This window comes from Suillus bovinus (genome assembly GCF_016758785.1).
Source record: "Suillus bovinus strain UH-Sbo-P2 chromosome Unknown EDB93scaffold_60, whole genome shotgun sequence".
Taxonomy (NCBI): Eukaryota; Fungi; Basidiomycota; class Agaricomycetes; order Boletales; family Suillaceae; genus Suillus; species Suillus bovinus.
This window is the reverse complement of record NW_024542116.1, coordinates 143,085-156,997: the sequence shown is the minus strand read 5'-3', so window position 1 is coordinate 156,997 and position 13,913 is coordinate 143,085. Positions and strand designations below refer to the sequence as shown.

At 48.5% G+C, this 13,913-nt stretch overlaps 4 protein-coding genes across 4 annotated transcripts; all 4 read right to left on the bottom strand.

The window, feature by feature from the left end:
• Positions 1 to 468: 468 nt before the first annotated feature.
• On the bottom strand, positions 469 to 3,473 carry EDB93DRAFT_1166539 (uncharacterized protein). The gene is made up of 9 exons (XM_041450204.1): positions 3,315 to 3,473; positions 2,921 to 3,269; positions 2,819 to 2,869; positions 2,661 to 2,769; positions 2,156 to 2,605; positions 1,223 to 2,123; positions 729 to 1,170; positions 563 to 677; positions 469 to 504 (listed from the first exon to the last, which is right to left on the bottom strand). The coding sequence occupies exons 2-7, from the start codon at positions 3,233 to 3,235 to the stop codon at positions 732 to 734; spliced, it is 2,265 nt and encodes a 754-aa protein (XP_041304520.1). The 5' UTR covers positions 3,236 to 3,269; positions 3,315 to 3,473; the 3' UTR covers positions 469 to 504; positions 563 to 677; positions 729 to 731.
• A 236-nt stretch (positions 3,474 to 3,709) lies between these two features.
• EDB93DRAFT_1090963 (uncharacterized protein) lies at positions 3,710 to 5,955 on the bottom strand (the record flags this gene model as incomplete). The annotated part of the gene is made up of 8 exons (XM_041446312.1): positions 3,710 to 4,191; positions 4,243 to 4,375; positions 4,434 to 4,549; positions 4,599 to 5,263; positions 5,315 to 5,360; positions 5,415 to 5,526; positions 5,580 to 5,674; positions 5,730 to 5,955. 8 exons carry the CDS (start codon positions 5,953 to 5,955, stop codon positions 3,710 to 3,712), a joined length of 1,875 nt encoding a protein of 624 aa, XP_041304519.1.
• A 2,069-nt stretch (positions 5,956 to 8,024) lies between these two features.
• On the bottom strand, positions 8,025 to 10,211 carry EDB93DRAFT_1253531 (uncharacterized protein; the record flags this gene model as incomplete). Its single annotated transcript, XM_041453468.1, has 5 exons — positions 8,025 to 8,262; positions 8,314 to 8,428; positions 8,479 to 9,095; positions 9,152 to 9,828; positions 9,900 to 10,211. The coding sequence occupies 5 exons, from the start codon at positions 10,209 to 10,211 to the stop codon at positions 8,025 to 8,027; spliced, it is 1,959 nt and encodes a 652-aa protein (XP_041304518.1).
• A 390-nt stretch (positions 10,212 to 10,601) lies between these two features.
• Positions 10,602 to 13,214, bottom strand: EDB93DRAFT_1330588 (aldehyde dehydrogenase). Its single transcript, XM_041455172.1, has 12 exons — positions 13,192 to 13,214; positions 12,860 to 13,136; positions 12,531 to 12,808; positions 12,434 to 12,472; positions 11,990 to 12,380; positions 11,654 to 11,931; positions 11,525 to 11,599; positions 11,419 to 11,474; positions 11,304 to 11,363; positions 11,203 to 11,241; positions 11,069 to 11,141; positions 10,602 to 11,011 (listed from the first exon to the last, which is right to left on the bottom strand). The coding sequence occupies exons 2-12, from the start codon at positions 12,887 to 12,889 to the stop codon at positions 10,909 to 10,911; spliced, it is 1,422 nt and encodes a 473-aa protein (XP_041304517.1). The 5' UTR covers positions 12,890 to 13,136; positions 13,192 to 13,214; the 3' UTR covers positions 10,602 to 10,908.
• Positions 13,215 to 13,913: the final 699 nt, after the last annotated feature.

Genomic DNA, 13,913 nt, shown 5'->3' with positions numbered 1-13,913 from the left:
CGCCCTCGGTCCCTCCCATTACAAATGTTTGACGTAAATCTAACACTAACTTCACGCGGAGTGCTATTAATGCGAGTGTTAATACCGAGAGATTCAAGATTCAGAGATGACGAGCCTGAGGCCCTGAATAGCAACCTGCGGAAGATTTGGGGCGAGACGAAGCTTACTACTGGCACTCCAGCGTTGACGAGGGCCGTCGCCGAGGGCAGGGACAATAATGAAAACAGTTGAGAGGCGAGTTAACATGATGATGAGTTAACCTTACTTATAGAGAGGTTGTTCGTGCTGTCTCTGTTATTAATTATGCTCCACAGAAGAGGGTCGTGTTTTGGATACAGTACCGAGCAGCAGAATTGACTCAAAACACTTCGATGGCGGGAGTTCAAACGTGCTGCAACCTTGATCTCAGTGAGAACACGCTACAGGTTGATACCAAGTGATCGAAAATATACGATACATATTAGCGGATATGGACAATATTGCCGTGCTCGAGAAGAGCGATCCCTCCATCGACTATTTCGTTCAAATCAACTCTCCAGCAAGTTCACAAACCATCCGGATCATGCATGACTGTCGTAACTGTTCCTGTGTGACTTCTCATGATCGGTGCAGGAAGATATCATATCTGTAATGCACGAGGCAGTCGGCATCGGTATCTGCAACTCGAACTGCTCTCCCTAATCAGAACTGCAATTAATTTACTTAGATATACTATGGACGATAGTCACCTTTCATCGAACATCCTCCCCAACCGGAACCCGCGCTCCAAGAACAGCTTCTCTACGAGTTCTTAGTGCTCCTTCATACGCCTTACATGCCCACTTGAGAAATCCCACCTCTTTGCCCCTACCCTGCTCAACCAAACGGGCATGTAGCAATTCCACATCCGAAAAACTTAACAAGGGTGGGACACGCTCGTCAGGTGTACCAATGGCTGATGTGAGGCGCACGAGGGGGCGAGGCGTAGCGGATGAATTACTGAGAACTGTACGTGTCGAGAGGATGGGTGGTTTCGCAAAAAGGGTGATTGTACGTTTTTTAATGATATCTTGACTGGGAGCATCTATATGAGCAGACGATGGATTGCGGGCTAGAGGCAGTAGCGCGGTCGGAGGATACCGTGATATAAACATGCGGATTAGTGCAATTGCACGATCGACATCACCGTTTCTAGACGAGTGCATTAGTATGACCATAAATGTTGAAAAAATGAAAGACTGACAAGAGATGAATCCTTCTGACAGCAGTGTGCGCTCTCTCGACCAGCCTGGCAGTCACTGTCGTCTCTGTGGCCCCATCGACCCACTTGCGCTCAAGCTCTTCCCAGCGCGCCCATAGCTCATCAACCCATTTTCCTGCAATGTCACGTTCACGCGGCCTTGCAAGTGCACACTTCTCGAGTGCGTCGACATAAGTGCGTGAATCACCCATAAGGCCAACGCCAAAAGAAGAAAACAGCCTCTCAAATACATCACGCGCACTTTCGAGACTCGCATGCGAGTAATACACGGACATGTACGCATTGAAGAGGCGTGGCGTGAGTCTGACATCGAATTTTCCAGCGAGAGGGCCGGGAGGCACGTTGAAGGATGAATGAGAGGTAGGGTTGGTATCTTGAAGAATTCTCTGGAAGAGAGCCCTAGCTTCTGCAATGACCTCGCCTGATGATTGGGGCGGGAGGTGTGAAAAGGAAGGCATGGTATTCATATGCGACAAATCGGTCGGAACTGCATCGCAATCTGAAGGAACCTCTGCAGATTCTGAAGGCAAGTCTGACGAGCAATCAGTATCGCTTGCTAGCGATCCGTCTTGTTTTGGAGGAGCAGCCGGAGCTGGAGCTACAACCACACCGTCGTCCAAGATCCTGGTTGCACCCCTTTTGAATGGGGGTCTATATGCGGCATAAGCGTGGAACATGTGCTGCATCATCTCCTCATTTAGACCATCAGCTCTTACAGCTTCTGCTAGGATCCATCTGGCCCGCCCCAAATCCCCCACGCGCTTACAGCCATCCAGCAGAGCCGTCCAAGTACGCACCCCACCAACCCCTTGAAGGTCCCCACCACCAACTTCCGAAGAACCGCCTCCAAAGCGGTCGCGCATTTGCCGTGCAAACCTGATGGCTTCAGAACCCATTCTCCTCCGGCCTTCGCACAAGCACGGATCACGGCGTCGTATGCCCCTATGGTCGGCACGATTCCCGCGTCGATCATCTCAGTCCACAGGTCTAGGGCACGCTCAGGTTCGGGAGTTGAAGGAGTTGAAGCACAAGCGCGGATCATCACTGCGTAGAGATGAGCATCTGGGGTCGGGTGCGCCACATAGCGCATGTGCGCGAAAAGGTCCCAAGCTTGTGAATTTGCAGCCAGTCTTCCCAACGGTACATCTGGTGTTGAGGATATCGAAGGAGGTGAAGGAGAGGGGCAGACAGAGAATAGGGAGGATATGATGCGTGTATAAGACTTCATGGGGGCATGGAGTCCAGAAGCCTCATACTTATGCAGAAGGTCGATAGCACGAGTGGGAAATGCGCGTGACGCAAAGACAGCCGGGTCACGCAGGTACGACTTGATGTGTAGGTCTCGTTGAATCTCAGAAGGTTTGCCTGTACAAAAACATAATCAGTGGACATTTGCAAGGTGCATGCATCAAATACGAACCAGTTAAGATATTCACCATAAATCCTTCAAATCGTTCTACATTTCCATGCAGCGCGTGATATCCAAGCACGATATTGATGATATCTTGGGGCGGTGAGACACCAGAAAGCTATGTTGTTCATGAACATCTGGAAACAAGATGGAATTATGATACTAACCTTCAGAGACTCTACTGCACTTTCCGCACTGTACAAATCTCCATCGCGCATCTATAAGGTATGTAAGTGATTGACTTCATCATTCTGAAGTTGAAGACGTACATAAACCTGGATCCGTTCTCTCACTTCAATCATGGCAGGTGTATCTATGTCTTCCTCAGAGGGCTTCGTAACCTCTACGGATTTTTGAGTAAGCGGCACCTCCAACAAGTCTTCATACATCGACGATAGCTCCTCATCCGTGTAACGAAGAGAGAGCGCGACCTCTGACTCTGGGGTTGCTTCCATGACATCCGATGGTACTTGCATGGTTTGTAACGCAAGGACTCGCCCTTCAAGCTCGGACATTGGGGATGTAGAGCTTTTGGGCGGCTTGAATACAGGGGAGGAGACCCATTTTCCAGAGTCTTTGATCATCAAAGAGCCTGGTGCTCTGCGGAGTCGGCGCCGCCTGGGTTGCATGAGCTTGGACAACTGATATAGAATAGCAACTCACCTAGAAAACACATTTTTTTCCTCAGTGGGCTCGAAATACGGCACGGGAGACGGCACGAGCGCTACCGCCTGGTGTAAGTTCCTTGAATGGCATCTCCATTTCACTGATTGGACCTGAGCAAGGCTAAAATCGAGTAGACCGAGGGGAAGGATAGTCTTTGGCATGACATAGGTCGCAAAAATCCGACAGACTATGATAGTAACTCGGAGGGCACGTGACCATACACAACTTTGAGAATTTGCGCCACTGCAGCTTGTCTTACATGTATAAGTCATATCGGCAACAAATGCCAAATACATAGATATCATGAGAATAAATTCATCAGACACATCCGTCTTAGATGAAGATCAAGCGAAGCGTCAGTCATCATCACATCACAGCCCGAGCTCAACCCATCATACATTCGTCTTCTCCGGATCCTCTTTCACCTCCCCCCTCGCCTTCTCCTCACCCTCAGTGTTCGGCACCTCTCTCTCGTTCCCATCTTGATAGAGCTGCTCAGGGTCAGGCTTCTGGAACAACACGAACTTCTTGAAGCCGTAGGGTATCTGCCGCAGGCCGTATGCAACGTGCTTGCTAAGGGGGATAGAGAAAACTTGGTCGAGCTCCTCCAGGGTCTTATCTTTCGTCTCGCGCACCAATAACAAGATGAGTACCCAAAGAATACAGCACCATGCTGCGTACCAGCTAAAGGCACCTTGTGGTTTCAAGGCCAAGATAAGCCATGGCCAAGTGATTGACAGAACGAAGTTCCAGAACCAAGTGGTCGCAGTGGCAAAGGACATGCCGACATCACGGATGTAAAGAGGGAATGCCTCTGCGGAGTACGTGAACGGCACCGGACCTTCGCCTGAAGAATAGAAGATTGTGAAGAGGTCTGAAGGAGCAGGTATTAATGGCAGTATCAAGTACCAAAAGGATGTCGTACATATCCCGATACTAACGCCAGCTATACGCCCTGTTTCCGACGTACTCGAGAAGGAGAAGCCCGTGACTAAAAGACAGATGGCCATGCAAGGAAACGTGAACAAAAGTAAGTTCCTCCGCCCGAAAGTGTCGATCTAGTGTTACAACTTTCAATATTTACAGAAACTTCATCTACAGAAAGGGACCACTCACGGTGAAGACAGCAGGGAGGGCGAACAACCAGTTGAGTGTACCAAATACAAGGGAGGAAGTCAGTGCTGATGTCTGCGTCAAACCAGAAGCAAGGAAAATGTTGGATGAGTAGTAGGCTACCATTGAGTTAATAATCATTTCGAATCGTGGGCACAAATCTCATACCAATAACATTGAGACCGCAAAACTGCTGACCGAACATGACGACCCAACTAGCAACGGCAGCATGCCTGTTACGTGGAATTGCGAACATCTCAACAATACGGTTGCGACCCTCCATCTCGTTCTCCGCCTCGAGCAACACGTGAATGTAGTACAAATCACGAGCAGCCTGAACGTGCGAGAAACGAAGCCGACAAAGCTCATTGAAAGCATCCTCGTAGCGACCCCTGGATATCAACCAACGAGGCGACTCGGGTGCAAATAAGATTTGCAGGCAGACAATAAGACCGGGGACACCAGCAGAACCCAGCATGAGGCGCCAGTTCAGACCAGTCACACCAGGGGTGTCCGGAATGAAGTAGAATACCAAGTCAACAAGGTCTCCTAGAGCAATGCCAAAAGCGGTCCACATCTGCCACATCATGACGAGAGCGCCACGAATCGGTGCAGGTGAACACTCGGCGGTATACACTGGGACAGTGGTCGACTTGGGACCAATACCAAAACCAAGGAAGAACCGTGAGATGAAAAGGTGCCACCAGCTATTTGTCAATGCAGACCAGATGCATGTCAAGAACGAGATCAGGCAAGTGACGAAAATGGTCTTTTTACGCCCAAGATAATGGTTGAGCGGATGCGTCATCCAACAAGAAATTGTGGCACAGCATCTGTGAAGTGATGAGCGATAATATTCTGTGATAAAAACAAAGTACACACACAAGTATGGCGCAGAGTTGACGAGACCGACCAGCCATGAATCGCGTTCTGCACGCACAATTTATGGATGATTATTGGAATGATGGAAGAGCCTTCACGCACTACTGTTGGGATCGCCGATACTGAACTGCTTGGGATAAATGATTTGAGCGCCATTGATAACAGCCTCGTCCATTCCCTGAACAGCCGCTGCAAGTGATGACATCACCACCATCTGTTTTGATAGTGTGAGCTGTGACGAACAGTTCAAAAGAGAGCAACACCAACGTAATACAGCATGGGCGTTTGTCGCCACTTGTGCTCAACCTCTTCCGTTAAAATTCGTTTGTCTTCTTGTGAAAATTTGTCTAGACGATCATGGCCTTAAGATCAAGGACCTCATGTCAGCTAGGGAAAATGCTTCTCATGATGGCATACAAGTGGGATCCTGGGCAAGAAGCGCTCCTTTCTCGAGCTCAGGCAGCAAATGAGTCAGTCCTTTCTCTTCGGCAAAAATTTCGACATCTGCCATTAGACGATCATAAGGTATGCCATTCAAGGGGTTTGATAACTTGGCATTGGCATTACTGACAGAAAATTTTGCGTCAGTCGTGGGCGCTTGACACACGATCTCATACGCACGCGATGGCTCTTGTCCTTGCATCTATAATTGATTTATGGTGGTAAGCATGATGCAGGCGCTTTGCTGCGGTACCAGATTTTTCGTTTGAGGGCGAGGACGTTGACATCCCAGTTGTAGGCGCGCAGCACAGAAAAATAGGCAGAAGGGAGCCTTACTTCTATCGGCTGTTATAAACCCAGGGATATGATATAGCGACGTTCGTAGTAGCCAAAAGAGCAGGGTATACAACGTCAGTTGTCCAACACAATATTGGAGGTGAAGCTTTGAAAGCCACCCGGGCACAAGAAAATACTGCGTCAATACTGCGACTGCTGCGGTAATAGAACTTGAGCACAGCATGTGTGGATACTCAGCTCAAATGAAACGACGGTGAGAGAAGGCACACGTACGGACACTCTCGAAAGCTTTGAAAGATGTGCAGAAGGATATGGTCAGCAGCTTGTTACCTGCCAGGAGCTGACAGAGAACATGAAGGTCTGGAAGAGTCCTGGAAATTGCATCATCATAAGAGAAATTCCGGTAGTAGCATCGGTACACACCCTAAACACGATGAATGAGATCTTGCATTGCAAGTTATACTATATCCTCTTCAGGTGTCTGGATAATAGCAGGAGTCGAGGTATCCAAAAATCTTCAAGATTTCACTATTTCCATATTCTGATGTAGCATAGAAAGCAATCGTGGCCAGTTCAACACTACGTGACATTAGTTGAATGTAGACTCGTAGAGTCGTTGAGTGCAAATGAGCATTTGAAATTGCAGATTCTCTTTTGGATGCTACACGTGACGCGTGAATCGTGACTTGACGAAATAAACCTCTTCTTCACCAACCGTATTACCCAACTTTCCATGAAGCCCAATGCACCATGTATCATCATGCCTTAGCCTCATGCAAATATCGCTTTAGCCTCGTTTCCAGCCTTGTGGTTTGCTGTCGAAGGCATGGGCTGCCTCAGCACTGACCGTCTTACTTCCCTCGCAGGTCTTGTCTTCTGTGTGCCAGTGCCCCAGTTGAACTCTTTCTGCATGCGTGTTCACTCTAGTTAACTAGGGTTTGCACTCATTGCAACACCGTTTACAGTAAACTGGGACAGTTATTGTCTTAGGGCAGTAACATAACGTACAATGTGGAGGACTCACGAGCGGCTCTGCACCGCAGCCTTCAAACTAGATTCGAGCAATCCCCATCTCAATGAGGCCATTAAGCTCCCCCTGGTGACCGTCTCCGATCCTTGTCTCTTAACAATCTTACCAATAGCCTGCGCGAGAGATTCAAGCAGTGGGGTGACCCGTCTGGCCTCGATGAGACCGTTGAGCTTCACTACTTCATTCCCCCCTGGTCATTTCTATCGATCCTCGTCTCTCAACAATCTTTCCAATAGCTTCCGAGACCACTTCTAGCAGGCGGGGTGTCCTGTCTGACCCCAATGAGTCCATCGAGCTCCATCGGGCTGCATAACTCCTCCATCCTCCGGGTGATATGATCCTATATGATCGATCCATGTCTCTCGACAATCATGCTCTTAGCCTTCGAAAAAGATTCTAGCAGCAGGTTGTCACATCTGACCTGGATGAGGCTATCGAGCACCATCGGGCTGCATTGCTTCTATGTCCCCCCGGTCATGCTGGTCGGTCCACGTCGGCTATCCAATTCTCCAGATTTCGCAGTGTGATTGGTCTGTCGACGACGAGGTTGCACAACAGATCCGTGTCTGTTTTCTACGAAAACCTGGTTGATAATCCAGGGAGATTGGACTGCACACGGGCTGCGGTAGCGTTGCACAAGGCCGTGAAGTCGCGAAAGAAGATTCCCCCTGGAACAACAGATCGTATCTATTCACATAGGTGTCTAGCTGAGACTCGATTGGCCGCATTTTCTGTAGCAATTTTGCCCAGTTGTTTCATTCGCCCGTTTGAAGCCGAGTGATGTGGCATTGCTTGAGGTGAGACTTGTCGAGCTGATATGACAAACTGGCGTCAAAAGCACGCGTGAACCTACTAGTGACCTGACATGCAACAGTTCCTCTGAGCTACTCATCAATAATTTTACAAGGCGGGGTAACGATACATATTCAGAAAATATTACCGAGCTAACTTATTTGAAACTTCACCTTCCCAGTGCATTCACCAGCATATGTACACCCCATGTGAACTCGTAAAACGGTGTTCGGATCAGTTGGATCGTGTTTTCCATGTTTAGATTGGCATGTCCACTCGACGTTCTGGCCCCACAGATCGAAGAATTTTTGGACATTTTCCTGCTGCCCTGATGCAAGCAGGTATTCATACACTGCGCGCCACGCGCTGTCCAATGCACCGATGACCCACCTGCAAGTCACATTTGTAATCATCAAAACGACCTAACCACTTCTCACTCACGCATGACGGGTGCTGATGGACTCTCCAGCGAAATGGAGTCTCTTGTTAGCATTAGGTACGGTGAGAGCCGTGTATAAATCCTGAAAATCTCCAGGCCCAAATGATGCAAAGGCACCTGCGGCGGGTGAGAATCGATCAGCTCATATCGATATCTAAAAAACCCACCTATGGCGAGCGGGTTGTTGCCCCAGTTCCATGCATGCATATCTACGTACTGATCCAACAAGAAACTATAATCCAAATCGTGTACTTCTGCGAGATTGCGCAGCACGAGTTCCTTCAATTGTTCCTCGTACTCTGTCTTACCGGTGTTGACGAGCACTCCCAAGCGTTCTGCATCATTTTTCCAACAGTAGCTCGCAATCAGTACTGTAGACGGCGTGCTCGATTCAGCCCCGTGAGAGGGGTAGACGATATTTCGAATGGGAAGGTCTGTGGTTGATTGACCTCCTATGATATCGAAAAGTTCGGTCCACCACGCTGATCGAAAACGGACGCCGACTTTGACCGAAGGATCATATTGCAGTTTACGCAATGCATTTTTCTGCATCACATTTAAACCGGCACCTCCGAGTTCGATCAGTTGCAGGCATGGCAGAGGGATAGTCGATATAACATGTGAATATGTGCGCGGGCTACATTCGCCCCGCACAGAAACATTCATTGCCATGTTTCCATCTTGAGAGATGCTCGTGACCTTTTTATTGAATTGGATGAGAGACTTGGTGCCGTTAGCAGTAAGGTATGCCTCCATATGGTCGGTAAGTACTCGAGAACCGCCTCTATATATGCCACGTGTAAGGTTGTGCATAAATTCCAAGACAGAAAGCACGCTCACTCGAAACATTTCCATTCTACATGTCCAAAGGTCTGCGACTCGACACTGCCAAATGCCAGCGTATCAAGAACCCATTCAGTCAAAGCGCAGTCATGCGAGCCTGTGCTTTCATTGAATGTCTCGCACCAATTGATAACATTGGTGGAAAGATACGTCTGCGGAATTGGGAGGCTGGCGCTGGGAATGTACTTGAATGACATGAACGAGCGAAGCGAGTATGTATCGTGCTCCCTCATTTTTTTCCAGCCCAAATCGACATTTTGCTCCAAGTCTGTAACCAGACCCTCGACGAACGGCCCAACGACGTCGTTGACAATATTCTCAACTCCCACAGCAACGTACTGAGGATCCACACCCAATTCTCGGGCATGGAAGTCAGGAGGGCGCGAGGTCCGAGAGACTTGATAACGTTGATTGTTAAAGTAGAGGAAATGACCCTGTCTCTTTGACGTAAAATGATAATCGATAAGGTGGGAGTTTAGAGGTGCCCTGCATGAATCCCAAGGGAACGGCCTACGATTTACACCTGTCCCGGGCCACGAGGGGGTTGATTCAACAGGGTCCACGTCGTTGAGCTTCGAATAATTGATCAACTCCCCCAAACGCCTCATGATGCCAACCTTGTAATTGCCTTGAGCGTCCTTCTTTGGGAGGGGGAACCTCATGCCCCCAGCATCCTAATCAGTGATAAAGCCAAGAGTTTACATGGTCAGCATCTTTGGCGCAGCAGAATCGAACGAAAACATACGCAGTAGTCGTATTTATTACCATTTGGGAAGTCATAGGTGAGGAGGCGCCCGCCGGTGCGGTCTGACGCCTCCAAGATCTCATACTTGATGTCTAGCGAATCTAGGATGAGGGCGGTGTATAGACCACCAACTCCTGCGCCTAGAATTCCAACTGTACCGGGCGGGCCACGACCCTGCTTAGAGAGCGCAGGTAGCTGCGAGGTCTCTTCAAAAGCAATCAGGGCGGGGGGAATGTTTTGGAGGAGAGCATCATCATAATCTTCGATGATGTTTCGACCCCAGTAGGCAAACGCATCTCCCTGAAAATCCATAGTAAGCGTCACTGGGATCGAAAATTGAATGTGTTAAATATATCTCGTCTAGTAAGAACAGATCGAACACCAACCTATATATATCTTGTTCATTTTTCGTTCGGAGAATGAGAAGAGAAGAGTTAGCCTATTCTGAGATGACACAGCGCAAGCAACGTACTTTTGGACAGGAAGCTGAAGCCCACAGATGGCGTCGTTCAAGACGCCATTACTGGATAGTAGAAGTAGGTATATAGCACCGCGGCGCCTATGTAGCCCTATATAGCTGTTCATCACCAGCGCTACGACGAAATGGAGTTTTTCCTGATGTATACCATCTCGATTTGATCTACTACTTGACGCGCAATGTCACCGGTTAGTAAGGTAGCTAAATCTTAAATACTTACATGTCCGGGTTTGAAATTTGATGGGCCATGGTAATCAATCATACCAAGTCATTGGTTCAAGTGGATATCTTGGGACATCAAAGAGCAATCAAAGAGAATAGACTGGTGCTATGCAAGGCTTTCTCGTGTCTACTACGTAGTAGTACAGTAATCGTAATATCGGGAGTTTGTGACAATGTTGTGACATTGCACAGATCTAACAGTAAGTATCGTAGGGTAAAGTAAAACTTCATAGTGGAACCCAAGATAATGAATTATCCGGGTTCGGACCCATCTCTCACACATACAACAACATTCGAGACAAATATATCTCACAAGCTGCTTGGTGGAATGGGCGTATACACCGCAGCAGTAATGGATTTCACCGCCTCCTTCGAGTGAGGCAGATACCTCATCGCCAGGTTCGCCTCAGCCCTATCCATCATCATCATGTTCAGTTTCAAAGGTAACCAAAACAAAAGTAAAACTCACTCTCTCGGCATGTCGATAGAACTACGAAGCTGCGTGAACGTATCGTATGTATATTTCGAAAATTGGGCTCCGTCTGTCATGGGGTTCAGTGTCAGCGACATTCTCTGAATTCTGAGGTGGAGTGGAAATCTCACAGCCTGACTCGCCCACTCCCGAAAATGGTAGTTCGCTCACTGGCCGATAAAAGTAGGTGAGCGCCAATTCAAGCATGACGTCAATACTGCCGATAACATACCTGCGAGCTGTTGCAACGTGTCGTTGAAAACAATGCCACCGCTCCGTGTTTCCGAGACAACTGTTGTACAAAATTGTTAGCATGAACCGACCGTCATCAACCAAGTGAAACATACGCCGTTGCTTCAAGCCCTTGTCGTCACTAAAAGCGTACAGGACTAGCGGATGAGATCTTGGTGCGACAAATCAGTCGACGAGTTAGATATTAAGAGGAGAGCTTACCGTGCATTAACAAAGTTGATTGCCTGATCAAGAGAATCCACGGGCACGATAGGCAATATTGGGCCAAAGAGTTCTCTATAGATGCCATGCAATCAGGAACGTATTTATGCAACAACAGGCAATACTGACTCTTCCAGCAAGGAATCGCCGTCCGCAACATTCTTGACAATGGTGAGTTCGAGTCTCTTCCTCGCAGCGTCAGCGCGACCCGGAAGAACGACTTCACCCTTTGTGCGGGAAAGAAGTGAAGTGAGGCGGTTGTGGTGCAAATGTGACACGATACTTCCAAACGATGGCGAGTCCAGCGTACCATTTGGGAAAAATGCGTTATAATGCTTTTGTAATGCCTTGACCAGCTCATCCTGCCTGTCCCGTTGTACGAGGACATAGTCAGGTGCCACGCAAATCTGTCAAAATTTCGGTTCAGTACGAGGAGTGCCCCCAAATTGGTCAACATCGACTCGCCTGTCCTGCATTGTGGCACTTGCCCCACAAGATCCTCTTTGCGGCCAGATCGACATCGTAGGCCGAGTCGATAATGACAGGACTCTTTCCTCCTAATTCGAGTGTCAGTGGCGTCAGGTGCTTAGCTGCGGCGCTGGCAACGATCCTAGCGACCTTGCCATTGCCCGTGTAGAAAATATGGTCCCATTGAAGCTCCAGAAGCTTTGAAGTTTCAGGGATACCACCGTTAACGATACGGTACATATTCGGGTCGAGGTACTTCGGCACAATTTCCTCCAAGAGCTGTGAGAAGGTAGGGACAAGCTCGGAAGGTTTTAGTACGGCGGTACAACCTGCTGCGATCGCTCCAATGAGAGGTTGGAAAGAGAGCATCATAGGGAAGTTCCATGGCCTGTTTGAGCACGACGTCAGAAGGTGAAATTAAGACAGTATTTTCCGCCTCACGAGATTATCAACACGGTGCCCTTGGGAGCCTTGTATATCCTGGAACATGCGCATATTAATATCAGTCACATTGATGGATGAGGGCCCGATCACTCACGTTGGGTTCCATGGTTTCTGCCGATCAGCCACCTCAGGATGTTCAGGCTTGGCCCACTCTGGGAGCCGTTGTGCACTCTTCACGGCTCTATCGATGACGTTTCCCAATTCATTCGACAGGACTTCTGTTTTTGGCTTTCCGAGGTCTTTCCATAGGGCATCGCAAATGAGCTCGCGTTCATTCTGCGCCATGCGTGCAAGCTGGTATAGTTGGTGTTGACGCCACGGTAAGGGACGCGTCAATCCGCTACGGAAGGTTGCTTGAAGAGCATCTCTGATCTTCACGGCTGATTTAGATCATACGACGAGTGCTGAACAGATAGTACTTACTTTTGGAATGGTATTAACGAATGTTGTCATCTTTCAGTCGCAGAGTAATTGATGGAGTGAAAGGGAGGTTCGAGTTAAACATTCGAGAAATACTAGCAGTTTTATGTAGAACAACACGTTTCGTCCATCCGAAGCCGGTCGACGGGAAATGAGACTGCCGGTTGTGATAGCATACTGTCTGTCAAAAATAACTTCCCAGTCCCGGGGTCGCAGTAAGGCCGATGCGAAGTACTTTCAAAGTAGGTGTTAGGTATGACTCCGCAGCTATCGGCCCTCTCTTCGTACCCTGACATTAGTTGAAAAAGCTCAAGGTGTAAGACGAAGGCACTGACCGTCCGCATGCCATCGACGCTGGCTCGGAAGAGTGAATTTGTCCTTTCCGAGTCGTCTTTGTACTTTTAAAGTTTCACGGTATACACGTGTCTTAATATTTTGACCACAGTCTTCGCCTCCGAGTCCTCCTCTCAGCACACATTCATACCTTTACGTCCAAAAGAGCGTCTTTTTCATCTAGTCGTCGAATCCATCAAGTCAACAGTCGCACAAGGTGTCCTAGGCTTCTTACGACTCGGAGACTTCGTATATTCAAGTCTTTTGTCAAGTCTAACGTCTCATCTCTATTAACTCGTACTCAGCCTTACACACTTGCGATGGAAGAACAAGGCAGTTGGATAATTGAGCTGGAGCCTGAGGCCTGGAGATTGACATGGTCTTGACGCGGTATTCGCAAATCCTAGGGTATGGTAAACCGCACTCACCTCTCACCATGCATCGCTCACTAATATCACTACCATCTTCCTACTAGCATCGTGATACCCACATTTTTCCCGGCGCTGATATATATTTCTGGGTTCTCCCGCGCGTTACAAACTTTCTGTGGGATGGTAGTTTATCCTGCATTCGCTCTTCCTATGACGAGGACTCGAAAGCAAACGATTTTCTATCTTATCTCGATTCAGTGGGCAGAGGTATAGCACGGGTACGTACGGTACCCGTCAGCACGGTTATACGGGTATATGTCCACGGCTAGCTACGATGTTGATCTTCCGACCTG

Excerpts from the sequence above, each read along its gene's own strand:
- EDB93DRAFT_1166539 (XM_041450204.1), bottom strand. The coding sequence starts at position 3,235 with ATGATCAAAGACTCTGGAAAATGGGTCTCCTCCCCTGTATTCAAGCCG. Across the intron at positions 2,606-2,660 it reads TATGGTGAATATCTTAACTG|GCAAACCTTCTGAGATTCAA; the intron begins GTTCGTATTTGA and ends GTTTTTGTACAG. Across the intron at positions 1,171-1,222 it reads GTCAGAAGGATTCATCTCTT|AAACGGTGATGTCGATCGTG; the intron begins GTCAGTCTTTCA and ends GCACTCGTCTAG.
- EDB93DRAFT_1330588 (XM_041455172.1), bottom strand. The coding sequence starts at position 12,889 with ATGACAACATTCGTTAATACCATTCCAAAA. Across the intron at positions 11,475-11,524 it reads ATCAACTTTGTTAATGCACG|ATCTCATCCGCTAGTCCTGT; the intron begins GTAAGCTCTCCT and ends TGTCGCACCAAG. Across the intron at positions 11,012-11,068 it reads TCTATCGACATGCCGAGAGA|GGCTGAGGCGAACCTGGCGA; the intron begins GTGAGTTTTACT and ends GATGATGGATAG.